Genomic DNA, 22,175 nt, shown 5'->3' on the forward strand with positions numbered 1-22,175 from the left:
ACCAAAACAGCACTTTCCAAACCCACATTCCTGGCACACCTGGATCCAGACATACCCCTGTTGTTAATGACAGATGTCTCAGACCGGGCAGTGCTGCAAAGGTGGTGGATCACCAGTGGCAGCCACTCGCTTTCTTCAGCGAAGAACACCTCTGACAACCCTAGCTGAAGTACAGCACTTTTGATCGCAAATTGCTGGCAATGTACCTGTCCATGTGCCATTTCCAGTACATCCTCGAAGGCCAAAGGACAACAAGCTGCTGATGCAGGCACTGGGCAAAGTCTCGGACCCCTGGTCGGCAAGTCAATGGCATCTTTCATACATCTCCGAATATACAACAGTCATCCGCCACATAGTGGGGGTCCAAAGTGGTAGCTGACACACTGTCCAGGCCAACGATCTCTGAGGTGACAGGTGGCATCAACACAGCTCAGCTTGCCAGGGACCAGGCTGAAAATGCCGACACAGAGGCATACCGTACCGCTATTACTAGCCTACAAATTGAGGAGTTCGCGCCAGACCCAGGAGGCCCAACACTCCTGTGAGATATGTCTATGTCTACAGGCCACCCCAGGCCAATCCTGCCCACGACCTGGAGACGGCAGGTATTCAATCAAGTACATGGACTCTCTTATCCTTCCATCCGGTCTGCTTCATTTTGTTCAGGTTTGTATGACACAGACTTCAGTATGAAGTTTCACTTTGGGTAAAAACCTGTGTACAATGCCAGCGAGTCAAAGTCCACCAGCACACTAAAGGCCCAGTACAACATTTCCTGCTCACAGTGGATAGGTTTGGCCACGTGCATATGGACATTGTAGGGCCCCTTCCCATCAGCCAGGTGATGAGGTACCTTTTCACCATGGTTGACCGCTTTACACGCTAGCCAGAGGCAAGGCTCATGCCAGCCTGTGACACTGAGACTTGTGCAAGGGCCTTTACCTCACAGTGGGTTGCCAAATTCTGCATCAGCCAGCTGCACCACACCACCTCCTACCGCCCCCAATCCAATGGATTGGTAGAGCGCTTTCACCGCCATTTAAACACAGCCCTCAAATCACGGCTGCATGGGCCCAACTGGATGGATGAACTCCTATGGGTCCTGCTGGACATCCACACAGCACCCCACCTTCCCACCTCATTGGCAGAAATGGTCTAAGGCGCACCGCTCTCCATCCCAGGCGACATCGATTTCAGCTCCATGGAACCACCACCAAATATCCTGTACATCTACAGCAGCTGAGGAACCACATTGCCTACCCACGTCCAAATCCTACCAGCACCCACAGGATGCCAACCAGCCATGTCCTACAAGAACTCAAAGCAGCGGGCTTTGTTTTTATATGACGGGACAAACCAGGTTTCCCACTGCAGTGCCCTTATGAAGGGCCCTTCAAGGTACTGTGAAGGGAGGGTGTTGTACTCTAGATGTTGGAGGCAGGCATGACATGTTTACAGTCAACTGCCTCAAGAAAGCCCACTTGGAACAGCTATCGTGTCAGGGCATAGGAGCTTTCCCCCCATCGCACAGAAGCTCCAGGCTGCAGGAGTGTGTTGTCAGGGGAACGGCCAGGCCTCACATTATGACATCACTCCTGTGATCCTGTTGCCTCCCCTATCAAGGCATGTGGTTTGAATAAACAACAGTTACTGGTTTACCTACTTGGTGTGGACATTATTTATTTCAGCTGCTCTGCCTTTTGCAGTGCTGCAGTGGATCATTATTATTTTCATTTTTTTTATTTTAAAGTCATACTGAAAGCAAACAGACCTTTTGGCCCACATAATCTAGGTCCACTATTAACCACCCATATATATTATTGTTTTTTTTATTCTCCACACATTCCCAGCAGTTACTTCAAGATGCTGCCACTCATCAGCATTCAACTGGCAATTTAGAACAGCCAATTATAGAACATTACAGCACAGTACAGGCCCGTTGGCACTCAAAGTTGTGGTGACCTAAATATTCCTGAAAAAAAATATACTAAACCCTCCCTGCTTCCTAACCCTCTATTTTTCTTCCATCCATGTGCTTAAATTCCCCTAATGTTTCAGCCTCCACCACCATCCCTGACAAGGCATTCCAGGCACCTACAAGTCTCTGTGTAAAAAGCTTTCCCCTGATGTCTCTCCTAAACTTCACTCCCTTCATTTTGTACACATGTCCTCTGGTGTTTGCTATTCCTGCCCTGGGAAACAGGTGCTGGTTGTCCACCCTATATATGCCTTTCAATCTTGTAGTCCTCTAATAAGTCTCCCTTCATCCTTCTATGCTCCAAAGAGAAAAGTCCCAGCTCTGGTTACCTTGTTTCATAAGACTAATTTTCCAATCCAGGCAATATTCTCTCCTCCCTCTCCATAACCTCCACATTCTTCCTGTAATGAGGTGACCAGAACTGAACACAATATTCACCAGAGATTTGTAGAGTTGCAACATGTCCTCTTGACTTTTGAACTCAATCTCCCTATTAAGGAAGCCCAACATCCCATAGGCCTTATCTATCCTATCTACCTTCCTTTCATCCACACTCCTAAGTAATCAATCATTAACCCTGCATTCAGCCTTCTGGTTTGCCCTTCCAAAATGCATTACTTCACACTTATCTGGATTGAACTCCATCTGTCACTTTTCCACCCAACTCAACATCCTATCTTTATCCTTTTATAACCTACGACAACCTTCAGCACCATCTTCAACTCCTCAAACCTTTATATCATCTGTAAACTTACTGACCCATCCTTCCTGCTCTTCATCTAGGTCAGTGGTTCCCAACCTTTTTTATGCTCTGCACCCCTAAAAAATGTTTAAATGTTCTTGCACCCCTTAAATAGGAACATAGGAACATAGGAAGTAGGAACAGGAGTAGGCCAAAAATGGCCCATCGAGCCTGCTCCGCCATTCAATACGATCATGGCTGATCTAATTTATGAATAATTATAATTATTTCAATAAAAATAAAGTAATAATTTATTTAAGAATAAAGGTGAAGGTGACCAAAACAAATTTGTATAATCAATTTTTAATAATATATAAACAAAAATGAAACATATGGAAAAGAAAAAAATATTACAACAAATTAAAAGTTGCATAAACCCAACAAAAAAAATTTCATCCATGCATGAAATTTCTTTAAAAAAAATTAAAGAACTAATGTTCAAATGTTCATAAGCCAATTTAAATTTAATGACTCTTTTGTTCCTGTTTATTGTTGAAGAGTTTTCCAAAACGTGGCACTTTGTAGCTGATAGCAATCCGCACGTCTGCTTGTGCACCCAAGTGATTTCTATATTTTGTCTTGATTGACAAAAGGGCACTAAACCCAGACTCGCATAAGTATGTCCTATCGCGAATGGGATGAGCACAGTTAGTGCTTTTTCACAAAGTCTTGGAAACATGTCAATTGCCGAACACCAATATTGTTCCAAAGTTTTGCTTTCAAACTGCATTTCAAGAACACGATTTGTGCGCAGTTCAATAAGATCTTCCTTCAGCTCTTCATCATCCGTCATATTAGCCAAATTGAAGGAGTATGGATTTATTAAAAAAAACTGAAATGTTATCTCGCACCCCCTGGAATGCTATCTCGCATCCCTGGTTGGGAAACCCTGATCTAGGTGATTTATAAAGATCATAAAAAGCAGGGGTCCCAGAACAGATCCTTGTGTAACTCCCTTAGTCACTGACCTCCAGGCAGAATACTTTCCTTCCACTACTACTCCCTACTTTTTATATGCAAACTAATTTTTCATCCACACAGCCAAGATCAATAGATCCCACCAAACTGTGCTTCTTTGAGATGTGGGTGGAAACTGGAGCCTCTGGAGAAACTTGAACAGAATGTGCAAACTCCACACACAGAATCAGGGATCAGGAATGAAGTCACTGGAGTCATGAGGCATCAGCTCGATTAACACTATTCCTCTCATTTTTGGATGCTTTCCTATTTTCCTTTGGTATGAATTTAATTGTTTTTCTCACCACTGATTTTAACTGATTGCTTGATTAACCTTTCCACATGTTCTATCTTTGTTGTTAAAGTATCGTGTTCACCAACTCTAACTTAAATGTTTTAATTTAGAGACATTATTGCATGTTTGTTGTACAGTATGACTTATTTCATCATTTCACAAGATCTGTGAAGGTAATCTGTCAGTACCTCTAGGGTAAGCAACAGTCAGGAGACACCAACCACAGAGAGCCATTCAATCCAAAGAGCCACCAGGGTCTGGTATTTCATTGAAGGTCAAGTCAATGATAGTGCATCCAAACAATTTGTGTACTTTCCATCAACCAAACATGCTATCACTCCCATTCAGCAAGGAAAGGGAAGAAGCAAAACATTGATGCCAAACTACATGCCAGGCTTATGATTAATGATTATAATGCTTTTATAGTATATTTTTAGAGCATTGAGTCAGCAAATCACAGATAAATAAACTTTGTTTTTACAGTCAACTTAGACATAAAGGCTAATGTTGTCCAAGTAAGATTCTGCTAAATACACGAATTATGTTGAGGAAGAAACATGTCACCAAAGAGATACTCACCAGCACACAGTTTACCCAGATTTCGCTCACAGTTCTGGTCATCACATTCACAGTATTTGCCATAAATTTTCTTGTTGGGATTAGTGTGGCAAATGCATGCACCACAAATGCAGTCTCCCTGGTTGCTGCAGGTGGTTGATCCATTATCTCTACGACATGCTGCATCCAGCTCTTGAGTAGACCGCTTACCAAGATCACATTCACAAAACTTGCCAAACCAATCCTGATCACAACTAGCAGAAAGAAATACACACTTAGCTCTTTCAGTTGGACAACTGGCATGAACACAAAAAGCAAACAGTATAAGTCATCCACTGTCCAAACCCCTTTTTTCATTGCCTACTTGTTCAACAGCTGTATTCCAATGGTTATCCATTGCTTGGGATGACCTGAGAATGTGGTAATCCATAAAGCAAATATTAATAGCATGACATAATTTCCACCATGCTTTCTACTTAATGCAACAGGCAGTCTGAACTTTATCCAATGTTTTTCCCTTTACCACTACCCAAAGTAAGTGAATGGAAATTATTTAATGTAAATCTGATCACCAATGCTATACAAAAATTGAAAATACGTGAGATACTCAAAGGCTCAGGCAGATGCATGAAGAGAGAACCAGGAACTGGGACTTAACATGGAATTGAATGATTTGGGTCAGCAGACTTTCTTGTTTGTATCAGACTTGCAAGGTCAACAATGTTCAATATCAAATCTTTTTTTTCCTCAAAAGATATTTCTCAATAGGGACTTGTGTTACCTGACTCCAGTGTTTAGGTAACAGCTTCTATCAATGTGGATTTCTCTCACCTGTTGTGTTTTCACTTTCAGAGTTCCATTATTCTTTTCTCTCCCCTGTCCTCATTTATCTCCTTGTGATATTTTCTGCTTTCATTCATCTTCCTCTGTTTACATCTCCTCCAGACAAATCAGATCAACAAGCAGTCACCCCCTTTCTCTTGGCTTGTGTGAAATCTGTATTCTCCACATTATGTTAACATGGTAAATATTGGTCTTACTGAAGAGCTACTGACCCACAGACCTTGCTATTCAGCAATATATGGAATGAACCTATGGTGTACCCTCATATACATTTCAAACCTAACCTGTTTCACTGAGAGCAATCTGAACAAATACAGCTACAAAAACAATAGAAAGCTTCAATTTTATCTTTTATTTAAAAAATATACTGAGGGTCCAGAACCCTGGATTGCAAAATGTAGAAATCAAAGAATTATCTCGCAATGATGCTCGATTTTAAAATTGTTTCTTTTACAAGCACTTGGAGACCAAAGAAATCCATCTTGGAATTTCTGAGGGAAAATGAAGGATTAAAGCAAGCAAAGTAACCATTCTTGATTAACACATCAGTAATGGAGGGGCTAGAAGGAAGATGTGCAACAAGTATACACCTAGAAATTAATGCCCGGTCCTCCCTGTACCATATTGTAGTGGAGGTCAATGGAAGTGAATTTTTCAGATTATTGCACTCTGCAGAAATTCTTTAGCAGTATGGTCCTTGGATAATTGAAATAGAATGAACTACAGAGAAAAAATGATAGCAGCAAATAAACCTCAAACAAAATTAACCCTTTGGACTCAGTGTCCTTGTTTTCAGGGACAACCAACAAGCGCATATACTCCGTGTCCCCATTTTCTGGGATTACCAACAAGTGCATCTACTTAGTGTCCCCATTTTCTGGGATTGGTTTTATACCCAGTCACCAGCTGATTCATACTGTAGTTTACTCATAGACCCTGTCCAGAGTATATATTATGAAAGGTTAAAAATGGCTGCTGTCTAAAGGGTTAAGTTGACAACCAGCGAGATGAGAGACAAGAATCATAAGGGATCTTCAAACAATATATTTGGATTATACCCAGAAAAAAAATCAAATGATCCACAGTTCCAAAATCATTCTTGTGTGTTGAAAAATCAGCCACAAATATGAACATTTATATAGCACCTTTAACACAATAAAACACCAAGGATTTGCCAACAAAATTTTGTAACCAAAAGCTTTGTTGAATAAAGGAATTGAGAATTGTAATAGCTGCAGATTAAAAGAGCAGTTTGACACAAAAGATAAAGGGATTTTAAAAGCATTGCTTTACCTGCATATACCACATTTGACTGCACCATGATTGTTGCAATGTTCAGAGGCATGAGGTTTGTCATCACATTCACAGTTGCATTCTGTCTTTAAACTAATTTCTAAATTTTCAGTGAAGCCCAAGGGTTTGATTTCAAAGGAAGCTGTTTTTGACAGGCACTTGTCTGCAGTTATTGTGACTGTGAAACTTATCTAAAATGGAGAAAAAAAATTATAATCAATGTTATCAAGGGGTACTAGAAGAATATATAGCAAATATATTCCATCTACATGTTCCCCTTTTTTCTGTGCTACGAACAATAATTAATAGATAACTTGGGAAATTGTCATTGCAATCCAAGCAGGGCCTTCCAAACCTCCCTGAATCTACTATTCAGTTTTAGTTACAATGTAATTTATTTTAGAAAAGGTACACTAAAATGATTATGTTCACTGACTGCTTCCTTCAAGTTTGTTTCTGGTTTTGGATACAAATTCTGAGTAATTGTTATTATCTTTCCTTTGAATATCTGGATTTTCTTTCACAGTGATGAGTTATACAACAGTATAAATTATTCTCATTACTAGACCAGAGAGCATTACTGCACATTTAGCAATAAATGTTGCTATCTTAATTATAGTAAAAAATATTGATGATAGACTACTGGAATAGGGAGAGACAAGCTCAATGTACAAAATACAGGCTTCCCACTTGCACATATTCCCCCTCCTAGTCCTACTCCTGATTGAAATATCTTTCCATTTTTTGTTGTTTTTCTTTCCCACAATTAGAATCTCTGTCCCAACTTGCCTCCTGATTGATCTTCACATCCAAGCAGACTCCCTCCTTATCACTCACAGATCCTTCATCATTGCAGTTGGATATGTAAGAGATCCTGACTCCTTCTGGCAAGGTGTTGTGCTTTATTATCACTTTAGAAGATAGATTCTGGAAAATGAAAATTAGTCATTAAATGATGAACACTGCTTCAGAAAGATATTCTACCAAGCGTAAAGAGGGAATTTATTGAAGAGGAGAGAGGTTCTTTTTAATATATTTTTTTAAAATCAGGGTTAAATAAGAAAACAATAATGATTTAATCACAAAAATTAATTTGACCACAAGGGTAAATGACAAAAAGTTAAAAGGAAGTATCAGATGATTTAGTCAGTATAACTAGTTATTAATAAATGTGTCCAATGGAGGAATAGCAGAGAAGTAAAAATACAATGCAAGAGAAACTCAGCAGGTCAAACAGTGCCCACATTTTGTTTATACTTTGATGAACGGCTCAAGCCTAAAACATCTGTTATGTATCTTTATCTTTGCTATATAAAGTATCTTGTTTGACCTTATGAGCTTCTCCAACATAGTGCACATTTGTGGGAAAAGGGTTGAAAAGTGCGGCTGCTGAGGTGATGTGGGGAAAAGGGGTTTGGATTCCTGAAGTTTCGGGATCAGTTCTTAATGGGGCAAGATGAGGTGAGGCTGGAGGAACAAATCAAATCAATCAAATTGGTAACCTTGTACTGCTATCATAAATCTCGTTGTATAACTTGTACAATGACAATAAAAAGCTATTTGATTTGATTTGATTTGAAAAAGAGTCAGGTGTTAGATGGAACTGGGAAGTGCAAGAAGATCAAAGGTCGGTTGACAGTACATGGGATATTGATGTTTCTAAGAGATAGAGAGAGCAACAGAGCAAAAATATGGAGAGGATAAGATAATAAATATATCTGGATACAAGGTCTATCAAAAAGGAGAGGGTGGGCCTGGTGATAGGGGATAATCTTGCAACATTGAGAGAAAGAATATCCTGGAGCAGTTCAGTGTTTAAAAAAAACAAATGAGTTACCAAAACACACCAGAGATATTTTATAGCCAACAAAATAGGGTGAAGATTATAGATTAGAAAATCTACAGAAAAGTAGAGGTTATGGGAGATTAATTATTTTAAGATTCATTTATTGCCATGTAATAATACAAAAAATGAAATTCAATACAACTCTGATTATCCAAAATCAGATTCTCTGAAAACCTCATTTGTCTGAATTTTTTTTAAAAATTTGAATTAATGATGATATATGAAACAATCAGAAATCCTCATTTTCTGAAATTTTTTCAGAGCCAAAATTATCTCATACCTTGAAAATAAAATTCACGACATGAAATTCAAGTGACATGAAATTGTCCTTGTTTCAGGTAACTCCCTCCCCTCTTTCTTTTGTTACAGACCCAGAGAACCCCAAAATCCAGCAGCAATAGATATTCACCAAGGCAAATGGTTACTTAAACAAAAGTTACTTTTAGTTTTCTTTAAACATAAAAATAGGATCAAACTTTAACTTATTACTATTAACTTAACTTAACCCCCTTCTAATTTTAAGCACATGTGTATGTAATGTGTATTGTGACAGTATATAGATATGTTTTTGGGAGATAAATTGGGACACGTTTGTTAGTGTAGGTCACAAACAAACACTTTAAAACAGATTTTATTTAAAATATTGGCAGACATTTTAAAATAATGATAGACATGTCAGCCCCAGAGCCTTTGCAAAAGCTTTGGAGAGGGCCCACAAGACTTCACTAATGGATTGTTGTTTCCAAAGAAGCAACAGATGAAATAGCTTATTTGAGCCGCATTCTGTCTGGAGTGGAACTTACTATTCTAGGAGGGTCATATTGTTTTGCAAGCAGAGAGAGAATAAAACATGATTTCTGTGAGTGAGTGAGTGAGTGAGTGAGTGAGTGAGTGAGTGAGTGAGTGAGTGAGTGAGTGAGAGAGAGAGAGAGATCAGTTCTGCAGTTTTACAGTCAGCAGCAGCAACTGGGACTGGAACTGGACAAGCTGGCAAGCTTGTGGAAAACCCCATTTGGAGGACAGGTTGTGAATGCTTAGTTCAGCCTGGTCAAAGCCCTTGTGGTTCATGCAAGAGGAGGGGAGACTAGCTGTCTAATGTTTCACAAAATAAGAAAAACAAAAAAGAACTCTATGGTGACCTGAAAGAAAGAGGTTATCATCTGGAGAACCCTGAGGGGGTAAGCTTCTTCGGCAAGACACTGAAGTGGCTGATTAAAAAAGGAATGAATTGTGGGTGTCAGCAAACAATGAACCTCTCTCTGAAAACTGACAAGAACCTTCCTGAGCAGTAACGATTTACCTTTAAAGCACCAAAGCCTGGTGAACTTTATAAATGTTAAATTCTGTGCACGGTATAAGGAGGAATGACAAGTGAGATTGAACTGTGGATCAAAGAACTTTCCTAAACTTACACACACATTACATACACGTGCACTTAGAATTAGAAGGGGGTTAAGTTAGGTTAATTAAGTCAATAGTGATAAGTTAAAGTATGATTCTGTTTTCATGTTTAAAGATAATTAAAAGCAATTTTTGTTTAAGTAACCATTTATCTTGGTGAATATCTATTGCAGCTGGGTTTTGGGGTCCTCTGGGCTTCTAACAGTATAAATTCAGAAAAACTCTTTAATTCACAGTCCAATCTCACATCTCACTCCTCCAAGTTCACCAGTATCAGGCAATTCTTATACTGTGTACAGAATTTAACAGTTATGAATTTTCTCCAAGCTTTGGTGCTTAAATGGTTACCACTCAGGAAGGTTCTTGTTGGTTTCAGAGAGAGAGAGAGATTCGTTGCTCGTTGAACACAAGCAAACTGATTCCCTCCAATCAGCCACTTAAGGGTTTTGTCAAAGAAACTTGCCTCATCAGGGTTTTCCAAATGATAACCTCTTCTTCTGCAGGTCACCACAGAGTTCCTTTTGTTTCCCTTCTTTCAGGTGAAACACTCTAGCTAGCCATTTTCTCTTGTATGGACCACAAGGGTTTTCAACAGGCTAAACTCAGAACTCACAACCCATCTTCAAAATGGAGTTTCAACAAGCTGCCATCTTGCCATGATTACAGGAAACCAGTTTTCTCTCTCTCTCTTAGATAAAGCCTGTTTGGTCTTCTCTCTCTCTCTCTCTCCCTCTCTCTCTATCTTCCTCTCTCCCTCCTTGCAAAACCACATGATCTTCTTAAAACAGCAAACTGCAACCAGACAGATTGCAGAACCAGACCCAATCTTGAGTCCATTCACCTGTTGTTTTCAAAACAATAATCCATTACTCCACAACATGTCCAATTAACATCTACTTGTGAAGTCTCTATAGGCATTCTTCAAAGTTTTTTTGCAAAGGCACTCTGAGCCTGGACTGCTGGCTTGAGCAAAGCACTGCCATTTCAAATGAGATCTGTTTTGTGAAGTGTTCGAGTTTGTTTGTGACCTACACTAAACCCCCACAATCTATCTCCTCCAAAAACATATCTATATACAATATAAAATATAATATAATCCATCACACTTTCAATGTCTGTCTCCCAGCTGCAAGCGGTCGGAATAATCTCTTGTCCTGGTATCATCAAGGAGAATGCCCTCCCGGGCAGGAGCGGGGACCTCAGGCTCAGAGGAGTTCCCTCCTGACTCCGAACTCTCCCCTTGGCCAACTATCAGCATGCACACCGGACTCCCCTTTGTGTGTGTGCGGTAGGCCTAGGGGAGAATTTGAAGTCTGGACTTGGGCATTGGAAGCTTCGGTGAGCAGGAAGATAGCAGCCTGCTGAGTCACCAGTGAATGTTCCACCAGCCCGGGAAGCCTCCCAGGGATTAGCAGCAGTGGTGGGTTCTTGTTAGGGATCATCGCCAGTGGTTGGGAGGTCTATGATTGGCGGCGTCGTTGCGGCCAGCATTTTGTTTTGGTCAAAAACATTATTTTAATGCTTAGAAAATTTTCCCTTGTTATTTGTTGTTGTTTAAACATTCATACAAGTGATTTGCTGTTGCTGCTGGGCTGTTTCTAAAAAATGACCAGTTCTCCAATAGACCCAGTCCCAATCATTTTGGATAATCAGAGTTGCACTGTGTTACACAAAATTTTCTTTTATTTGCCTCAAGGCAGACAAAGAGTCACCAGAGCCTCTGGAACTGCCCGGACCTTGTTTGATGCATTGGTAACCTGAGCATCAGATCTAAACTTTCAATATGATTCAAGAAGCTTTCAGTGCCTGAGGCCCTTCAGGAGCCTCTCTTGTTGTCAGCATGCTCTTGAATCCTGATTCCGATACCTGGTTCCCATGAAACAGTCTCCAGCAGCCTACAACTGATGTCGGACTTTCAGCTGCTCAACCCTTCACTGGTCCATTGCCATAGTTACTACCCTGTAGGGTCGTATCCTATGCTTCTCCTTCTCAACAGGGGGTATTCTCCCCATTTCTGGTACCCTGCACCAGTCCATTGCTCTCCCAAAGTCTGCAACTCCTTGTGTTGCTGCCAAGCACTGCCATCTTGGGCACAAACCCCACAGTTGCAGAATTTTGATTAAAAACACCATCTGCTCCTTTTACCAGCCATTTAAAGTCGGTAGGGAGCTGTCGACATTAGGACCAAGCGGTTGGACCTGAAGAAACAGTGCTGTTCTCTGCTTCCAGCTCTCCTGAGTTTGCACCAGCGACAGCTCTGTTATAGCAGTGCTGCCATTTTGTCAGGATATTATCCGAATATTGAGGGGAATGGTAATATCATAAGTAATACAGCAAGAAGATATGGATAGACTGGTGGAATGGGGTATGTAGCAATTGAAATTTAATACAGAAAAATATTAAATATTATGTATCAGCAGAAAGGGGGAGAAGCAATAATGAGTGTGGAATACTTAAAGGTGTACAGGAGCAAAGAACTCAGAGGGTATTGTTATGAGTCCAGAGGACCCCAAAACCCAGCAGCAAAGATATGCACCATTACAAAGGGTAACTTAAACAAAAGTTGCTTTTAATTATCTTTGAACATGAAAATAGAATCAAACTTTAACTTATCTCTATTGACTCACTTAACCTTCTTAACCCCCTTCTAATTCTAAGCGCACGTGTGTGTAAATTCAGCAAAGTTCTTTGGTTCACAGTCCAATGTCACTGGTTGCAGGCAATTCTTGAACTGTGCACAGAAGTTAAAATTAATAAAGTTCACCAGGCTTTGGTACTCAACAGGTAAATGGTTACCACTCAGAAGGGTTCTTGTTGGTTTTCAGAGAAAGAGTTTTTCTTGTTCCAGGACATCCACAGTGGATTCCTTTTTAATCAGCCACTCCAATGTCTTGCTGACAAAACTTGCCCCCTTCAGGGTTCTCCATATGATAGCCTCTTTCTTTCAGGTCATTACAGAGTTCCTTTCTGTTTCTCCTATTCCAAGGGTAACATCGGACAGCCAGTCTTCCAAAGTTTGCCAGCTTGTCCCTCTGGAACTGATGTCTGTGTGTGTGTGTCTCTCTCTCTCACACACACACACACACATTCTCACTCTCTCTCACACTCCCTCCATCTCTTAGAGCAACCTGTTTTTTTCTGCTCTCTGCTTGAAAAGATCACATGACCTTCCAGACAATAAATGCTCTTTTCCAGACAGAGCGGCTACTGCCTGTTGTTACATTTGTTGCCTTTTGCAAATAACAGTCCATCATGAGTCTGAGCTCTCTTGCAAAAGTTCCTGCAAAAATTCTGTGTTTTAAAGTGTTTGTGTGTGACCTCCTCGAACAAACCTTTCTCAATTTATCTCCCAAACACATAGAATGAGGCACAGCAGGTTGGGAAACAATTTCTAAAAAAAAAACATTTTGGATGGATGGGAGTGATTTATAAATAGAAACAAATCCCCAAATGTTGCTGAACCAATACTTTATAAATGTTAATTTTGTTGCCTTTGCTTTTATAGTCTGTAAAGCATGGAAATTACGATGAACATTTACAAAACACTAGTTCAGGCACAACCAGAGTGTGGTGACCCTTTCTGAACACCACTCTTTCAGAGTGATGTTAAGGCTTTAGATAGGAAGTAGAAGATATTTACTTGAATGATACTAGGGGAGAACACAAGAGCAGGAAAATGGCATTTAGCTTATTGCTGTGTTATTCAGGAAGATCATGACCAATCTTTTACGTCAACACCATTTTCCTACCCTACCTCTATCTGCCCAGAGTCCTATAATAATCATATATCTGGCCATTTCTATGTTTTTTTTTAAATCATTGAAAACACAGATCTCCATGGGAGTGAATTTCCTCAATTAACCAGCCTCTGAAGAAACAATCTGTCATTTCAGTCCAAAATAGCCTTCCCCCTATTCTGACACGGAGACCTCCAATTCTAGGGTCTTTAGCCAAGAGATATATTTCCCCTGCAAAGAAGAGAAAAACTTCCTGCCAGCAGAAGGGGCAAGAATCAGGGACATAGAATGAAATTGATACACAAAAGAACACAAAAGTAATAATTTTAGGTTAAAATTATAATTTCTAAGTGGTAAGAATCTGGAATAGTAGATGAAATTGAAAGGTGAATTGGATAAGAAATAGCTTTACTTGACTGTGGAGATAGGATAGGTTAGCTGGACTGCTGTCTCAGAGAAAGCATGATTAAGATGATTGTTCCATGTTATAATCTTTCTCTGATTCTAGCATGGTAAAATAACCAAATATTTAGTCTTTGACCAATATGCTAATTCACTTTACGTAATTATTTGATCATGGTCCTACTCCTTATGGCAAGAAAATGGAAATAGATTTAAATTCTTTCTGTACATAACCTACATTATAAGCATCTTTGATTAGTTGAACTACGTTACTGGAATCCTCCTTCAATTCACCCACTGCAGACTTGGGAATCATTTTGCTCAGTTCCTGTAATGAAACAGATAAAGATAAAAGAAGACATCTTTTACTTCTATACTATTACTGTAAGAATGTTTAAAAAAATGCAGTAACATGAGCAACCAGGAAAAATGAAGTATTTAAAATTGTTCATAATGAATAGAATTTAATAATTTGAAAGCCTTTGGGCATTCTTAGCCTTTCAGTATATTGGATAACAGACTGGATTAGCACAAGCTGTGTTTCAAGGGAGAATAAAGTAGAATAATCATGTTAATACACAGTGTCACTATTTGTTCTTTGCTTTGTTTAGGTTTAGCTTCTGGCTGGATTTAATTAGCCTTTATGCTCTAGTCCTCCCACTTCATCCTCTGACTTTGTATTCCTTCTCCCTCTCAGACAGTTAACCATCCTTTATGTGCATCTATGCTAATTTTCCAGAGTGCAGAAGTTTCAAACATTCATGTCCCCAAAAGCTGAAATTCATTTAAGTTCAAAGCACAGCAAACACTAGCTTTTTTCTTCATAGAAATATAGAAGTAGACTTAAAGGGGCTGTTGCACTTCCAGCTATCTTTGGAACCAACATACATTAAATACTGTATCTTGAAAGCCGTTTGGTAAGTGGTGAGAAGAATTCAGTGCAGGTTATACAGAAGCATGGCTTTTAGACAAACCTAAATTCCAATACTCTGGTATTAGGGTCATTCATTTGATACATACAATTCATATCAGAAGATTTGTTCTAATTCTTTTGAGGAACAAAAGCATTTGCGCAAAGCTGAATAACAAGAAATGTCATAGTTAATTGATACTTTGATGGTTTCTCCCACACCCTTCAGGTCAGAAAGGGTTTCACATCTTTACTGTTATCTACAGTTATTCATCTTATTAAAGTGCAAAATGAAAAATGGTTTGGATAAAAGATGCTCTGTTCTTGTTTCATATTTTAGATTAACATTGCATAAATTACAAGCTAATACATTTATGTTGTTTGTGAAAGATGACTACAGAGGCATTCTTTTTATAATTGGTAATGGTGCTTTTGTAGTGGCCCGCTACCAGGAAAGTGGCCTGATACACAAAATGGCAGATGAACATGGCAATCTTGCAAAGCCCGTGCTTGCTAATGGCCTTTATCCCCGGCCGACTGCCTGCACGGCAGGAACGCTGACCAATCAGCAGCCGGAATGCCATTGTCGTCACTTCTGCCGGTGGGAAAACTGGGCCCAGTGATGGGAAACTGGGCAGAGAGTTCAATAAACCAGTCTTAACTATAACCACAGTAAGTGTGTGTGTGTGTGTGTGTGTGTGTGTGTGTGTGTGTGTGTGTGTGTGTGTGTGTGTGTGTGTGTGTGTGTGTGTGTGTGTGTGTGTGTGTGTGTGTGTGTGTGTGTCGTTCTCCCATTATCTGCTGTAGCAACTGCTACATTGGTGACCCTGAATGGACCAAACGGCATTTGGTTCTGAAGATGACTGACCAGTCAACCCTCCATGCAGTTTCCTTGAAGCTGCCAACATTCTGGACAGCACAGTCACTGGTGTGGTTCAAGCAGGCTGAAGCCCAGTTTCAGCTCTGACAGATCTCTGCTGACGCCACGAAGTACTACTACTTGGTGAGCTTGCTCAACCAGGACACAGCAGCAAGAGTTGTCAATTTCCTGCGGCAGCCCCCAGAACAATGAAAATATGATACCCTCAAAGAGCTTTTAACCCGAACTTTCAGGCTCTTACAGCACAAGAGCGCCACCTGACTGTTGCACATGGACGGCCTAGGGGACAGGGTCCCCATTCATCCTCATGAGTGACATGCTGGCCTTGGCTGAGGGGCACAAGCTTTGTCTGCTTTTTGAGGACGTTTTTCTGGAACAGCTGCCTGAGGATATCCAACTGCTGTTTGCCGACGAGGAATTCAGCAACCCCAAAAAATTCGCCACTTAGGCAGATGTGCTCTGGAGAGCAAACAGGAATTGCAATACTGTGGTGGAACAGGTCGCTAGGATATGCACACAGTGAACACCAAGGCTGCAACAATCAATGAAAAGGCAAGTGGATTCCCCAACTGATCATTACTGTTTCTACCAGCTGCGATGGGGTATGGAAGCCCACTGATGCTGCCCCTTCTGCGCATTTCAGGAAAACGCTGTAGCCAACCATCATGTGGTTATGGTGGTTGACCAATGAGATAGCCTCCTCCATGTCTGGGACTCCTTCTCGGGACAGCATTTCCTGGTCAACATGGGTGCCTAGATCAGCGATCTTCCCCCCTCCCCCCCACCTCAGCACCCGCATCATCTCAGTCCACTTTGGCAACAGCCAGTTCACATGGACTTTTACACTGGTGGCGGTTGCACAACCGCTCCTGGAGGCAGACTTTTTCCGGACCCACTGCCTGCTAATCGAACTCAAAGGGTGGTGTTTGGTGTATGCCAGGACTTTACAGACTTTCTCCCTCGGAGAAGCCAAATTACTGGACCCCCACCTCAATTCTGTCACAGTGACCCACAAATTCCCTTCCATCATGACACCCCAGTTTACCTCAGCTGACCCAAAGCATGAGGTATGGTACCACATCCTGACAGAGGGCCCACCACTCCACACCAGAGCATGCCGCCTCCCCCCTCCTGAGAAACTCAACCTTGTGAAAGAGGTATTTAAAAAGATGGAGGAACTGTGGACAGTGCGGTGTTCTGAATGCCCTTGGGGCTCCCCCTGCATATGGTACCAAAAGCAGAAGGAGGTGGAGGCCATATGGAGACTACTGCCATCTCAACAAAGCCACCACACTGAACAGATATCCTGTACCACATATACAGGATTTTACTGCAAACCTTCAGGGGGCACAAATATTTTTGAAGGTCGACCACATCCGTGACTATCATTAAATATTGGTCCACCCCAATGGCATCCTAAAACCACGATCATCACGCCCTTTTGACTGTTTGAGTTCCAAAGAATGCCTTTCAGGCTCAAGGATGCAGCTCAGACTTTCCAGAAACTAATGGACATAGAAGTCCAGGACCTCAGGTTCGTGTTCATTTACCTGGATGATAGCCTCATAGCCAGCTGCAATCGCAAAGATCACATGGCCCACCTAAGAGAATTGTGTACCCACCTGAGCAACTTTGGCCTTGCAATCAACCAGGCCAAATGTCATTTTGGGCTAAAGACAATAGACTTCTAGGCACAGAATCAACAAACAGGGCATGACACCCCTGCCCAAAAAAATAGAAGCTGTCAGGCATTTCACCAAGCCCCACAGGGTGAAGTGCCTCCAGGGATTCATCGGTATGATCAACTTTTACCACCATTTCAAACCAGCAGCAGCCTGAATCATGTGCCCCCTGTTCGCACTCATGGCAGGAAAAAGAAGAGAGAAGCATCAGAGACATTTCAGAAGGAAAAAGATACACTTGCCGATAGTACGCTTCTGGTGCATCCTAGAAGAGATGCCCTGACCGCCCTCAGTAGACATCTCCAACACAGTGGTCATGGGCATATTTGAACAATTGATGAGGGACAACGGCAGCCCCCTGGTGTTCTTTAGCAGACACCTCCGGCCACATGAACTTAAATATAGCACCTTCAATTGCGAACTCTTGGCACTGTACCTGGCAGTCCGGCACTTCAGATATTTTTTGGAGGGGAGGTCACTTAAGGTTTACACAGACCACAAATTATTAACCTTCACCTTCAATAAAGTATCGGACCCATGGTCAGCCAGGCAGCAAAGACACCTGTCCTACATATCCAAGTTTACCACAGACATTGAAACCAATGTAATGACCAATGCAAAATATCATGACTGGTGATTCAGGCCATTCAGATCCTGTCCCAGAGGATAGACTACATGGTCCTTGCCAAAACACAAACAGACCTTGAGATTCACATGTACAAGATGGCGGTCTCAAGGCTCAGGCTCTAGGACATCACCATCGGCCTGGGTACCCAGACGCTCCTGTGCGACATGTCCACAAGCAAACCCTGCCCCATCATACCAGCATCCTGGAGATGGCAGGTTTTCGATGTGGTGCACATCCTGATGCACCCAGCCATCAGAACCTTGGTCTAGGTTATGTGGTCTAGGTTATCCTAGACATCTGCATTGCACCAAAGGAGGGTTTTAACGCCTCAGCAGCAGAAATGGTGTACGGCACACCTTTGGTCATACTAGGGGTGTCCTTGGCCACTGCCAAGGACCCAAAAGAACCACCAGCAGCAACACTGGAAAATCTAAGGGAGTAACTAGTCAACCTAGCCTCAACACAGCCAACCCACTGGGACCAAAAGGCATGTAAATATGCCTTTGTGCAATGGGGAGCACACCACATACCTCTGCAATGACCATACGAGGGGGCCTTATCGAGTGACCAGACACAAAAGGTCCACATGCATGTGGTGGGTAAGGAGGAGCATTTCAGTATCAAGTGCCTCAAACTAGCATACATGGGCACAGACAGCCAGTCACCATGCAAGCCCCATGACGCAGGGGTAGGGTCCAAAATCAAAGAACAACAATCGGATCACCAGTTCTGGGAGGGGTGTCGTGTAGAGGCCCACTACCCAGGAGGTGGCCCGGTACACAAAATGGGGGTCTAACGCAGCAATCTCACAAGGCTTGTGCAGGCTAATGGCTTTTCTCCCCAACCGACTGCCCTCACAGCAGGAATACTGACCAATCAGCAGTCAGAATACCGCTGACAACAGTGGGAAAACGGGGCCAGGGATGAAAAATTTGGCCTATATAAGCAGGAGCAGAGAGTTTGATAAACCAGTCTTCTCTCTAACCACATCTAGTGTGTGTCATTCTTCCATTCTCTGCTGTAGCAACTGCTACGCTTTACACATTAATGTGAAATGGTGACATAATAATGCAGTTCTGTGAAAATTTAGCTCGCAAAATTATGCTTTAACACATTACATTGGCCTTCTGGTCAATAGTTAACTACATTGACTTGAATCATAAATGATTACCTCGTAGATTGGCTTTATTTGACTTGTGACTGCAAAAATTGGTTGAATGTTATTTTCAGCCAACTTAGCAGCCAACTCAGCCACAGATGGATAGTCCTGGAAAACAGACATAAGAAAAAAAGTCACAATGTTTTATTCACTTTATTTTCATCTTTCATCTACATTGGTTAAAAAAAACACCAGTGACGACATCACACATCTAAGCAAAATTGGGATCACAAAATGGTTCATTGTTCCAGTGAAGTAGATCCTCAACTTACCATTTCAGCTAATTCTAAAACAAACTTTGCTGCTCAGCAATCCAATTTAGAAACTGTCAGAGTTTCATTGACACCAAACTCAAGTCGAAAGTGTAAGCTGTTGACTTGGAACATGAAGACCAGCTGGCTCTACAATGAATGCTGATTGGCTGACTCACTGCCTGAGACTGTGCTGTCCATCATCTCGGCTGCTTTGACTGAAACCCAAAATCTCAAACCAGTTTTGTTTTGCATGGAGCTCCTTTCAGACAGTGTTGAGAAGTACTAGTAGTGCCCACTTAAGACTGGTGATAACCTGCAACTCCTGTGCTCTCTCCTTTTACGATTCCTCTCTGGTCCTTTCTTCCAAACACTGATTTTTTTTTTGTTTCTTTTCCACCACCCCCAGTCCACCATTTTCACCCCCTCTTGGATCATCCACCTTTACCTACACACCACACATCCTCCCCCTTCTCACTCCATTTGGTGCCATCTGCCCTTCATATCACCCCTGATAGTTTCCATTCCACAATTATCACTTTCTTTGCTTATCAAATTTCACAAATGGACATATTTGTTCCCATCTATGCCCCTTCACCACCTTCATCCTCCCAAGCTCATCTTATCCACCTGCTCTCCTTTATTTTTCTCTTCCTCTTTCTGTCTGTCTGGCATCTAACAATCATCTGTCTCTTGTTTCCTTACTCTACCCCTCTCCCTCCACATCTGTCTGTCACCCTTCACCCCTTCCTGATTTACCAATTCCCCAATTGTCCCTCTTTCACCCCTCCCAACCTTTCTTTATATTGGCTATCTCCCCTCACTATTAACAAACTTGATGAAGGAATCTGAAATAACAGTCCTCCTTTCCCTCTCCCCTGACTAATTTTGTTTGCTCCACTGAATTCCACAGATTGATTTTTTTTTATTGCCTCAGATCTTGCCATCTGCAGTCGAGTGTCTAAAATTCTTCATTGGTGATGTGGTCATATATGTGCTGGTCCATGACACAACATCATCTTTTGTATTTATTTTCAGCTCTATTGGTTCCTTTAAGTAGAAGACCTTTATTGTTTTGATGGGAAATAACCCGATGCTGCATTTAATTTAATTTTGAGGACCATGAGCCATGTCAAACGTGCTTATTTTTATTCTATGGATGCTACAAGTCCGGCTGAGTCCCTCCCTCATTTCTGTGTGTTTTTACTACAATCACAGTGTCTGCAGACTTTTGTTTTTGTTTTTCACACATTTATTTTTGCCCAGTTTTGACCGTGGTTGTGTTATTTTTCTGCACTCATACTGTATCAATAATAAGGAAAATGTGATTTTGGTCAACTTTAAGCACCTAAGAAGGTAATTGTGAGCTACCTTCTTGGCCTGCTGCAGTTGTTGTGAAGGAGGTATTTCCAGCACTGCAGAGCCACTTTGGTAAAACTGATATGTCATTTGGCCATTCAGATGTCAATTAAATTCAGTCAAATGGCTCTGCTTCTGAAATCATATGGAGTTCATTACAGTTAAGAGTAGCGTCTCCATTTGATTCATCCAAGACCATTAATCCTCCCACAGTATGGTGCTGCCATTAGATGCAACTGTGAACCAGAGATCATCAGCTGCAGTCCCAGTTTATGATGGAAGAAATTGATATTGGGTAGGATTGGCAGGGAAGGGGAATGTGGAGTGTTTTGGGAGAAGAGTTCTGAGTTATTAATTAATTTCCGCCAATCAAGAGGGACTCCGCTACATTACTGTGGATAAATTCACATTTAAAATTTTAAAATTTGCAAGGACATTGTTTTTAATGATTGAGAATGTGTGAGTGCTGAGAAAAATAACAGATCAGTGTTTCTGCAGTGCCTATAATGTAAAAAAATAACAAGCCAAGATAATTTATTATGCTACTAAAACAAGATTTAACACTGAGATATGTGTGGAAGTATTCAGGAAAATGAGCAATAGTTTGGACAATGAGATGAAATGAAAGGGAAGTGGAGAGTTTGAGAGGGTTCTTGTTCATGGCATTGGTAGCTGAATTTGATGATGATCAATTGGAAGACCCCAAATTTCAGAGGACTATTTAGAGGTAAGGTGCAATTCCATGAAGCAACTTGTGAACAAGGATGAGAAAATTAAAATGAACTCATTGGTTACCTGGCAGTCAGATTGAGATGGCAAGCAGAGGGCAGATATGCAAACAGGTCCTCGTGCAGTTAGGATATAGATATTAGAGCAGTGAATGTTCTCAATGTGACAGAATATGATGGGCTGCTAAGAAGTGTGTTTGAGTAGTCAGGTCTGAAGGTAACCAAAGCATAGAGGAGCTTTCCAGCAGCTAGTGAACAGAGATGGGCCCGACACAGGAAGCATTACACAATTGAAAAGAGATGGCCTTCTTAATTTAAAAATGCATGGAGTGAAGCTTGTTTCTGAATCAAATATGACAAGGTTGTGAGTACACAGGTTATCTGTCAGTCAGACATAAGGAAGACATGTGTTGGTGATGGAGAGAAATTTGTGATGGGATATAGCAATCAATAGAAAGGTTTTTTGAGGCTGGATTTTCAATATACCATAGTTGAGTTTCAAATTGGATCAGGGAGATTGTTACAA

At 41.3% G+C, this 22,175-nt stretch overlaps 1 protein-coding gene and 1 long non-coding RNA gene across 8 annotated transcripts in view; one reads left to right on the plus strand and one right to left on the minus strand.

Annotated features, from left to right (window-relative positions):
• Positions 1-22,175, plus strand: part of LOC138761671 (uncharacterized) — a 191,642-nt gene that overhangs the window by 124,310 nt on the left and 45,157 nt on the right. The window lies entirely within an intron of this gene.
• Positions 1-22,175, minus strand: part of itgb2 (integrin, beta 2) — a 146,792-nt gene that overhangs the window by 35,671 nt on the left and 88,946 nt on the right. For all 7 annotated transcript variants that reach the window (XM_069934213.1, XM_069934214.1, XM_069934215.1 and 4 more), the window contains exons 8-12: positions 19,324-19,419; positions 14,291-14,380; positions 7,456-7,593; positions 6,667-6,857; positions 4,552-4,784 (exon numbers count right to left, since the gene is read on the minus strand). In XM_069934213.1, coding sequence (XP_069790314.1) covers positions 4,552-4,784; positions 6,667-6,857; positions 7,456-7,593; positions 14,291-14,380; positions 19,324-19,419 — 748 coding nt within the window. The remainder of the gene's footprint in view (positions 1-4,551; positions 4,785-6,666; positions 6,858-7,455; positions 7,594-14,290; positions 14,381-19,323; positions 19,420-22,175) is intronic.

This window comes from Narcine bancroftii, chromosome 4 (assembly GCF_036971445.1).
Source record: "Narcine bancroftii isolate sNarBan1 chromosome 4, sNarBan1.hap1, whole genome shotgun sequence".
NCBI classification, from domain to species: domain Eukaryota; kingdom Metazoa; phylum Chordata; class Chondrichthyes; order Torpediniformes; family Narcinidae; genus Narcine; species Narcine bancroftii.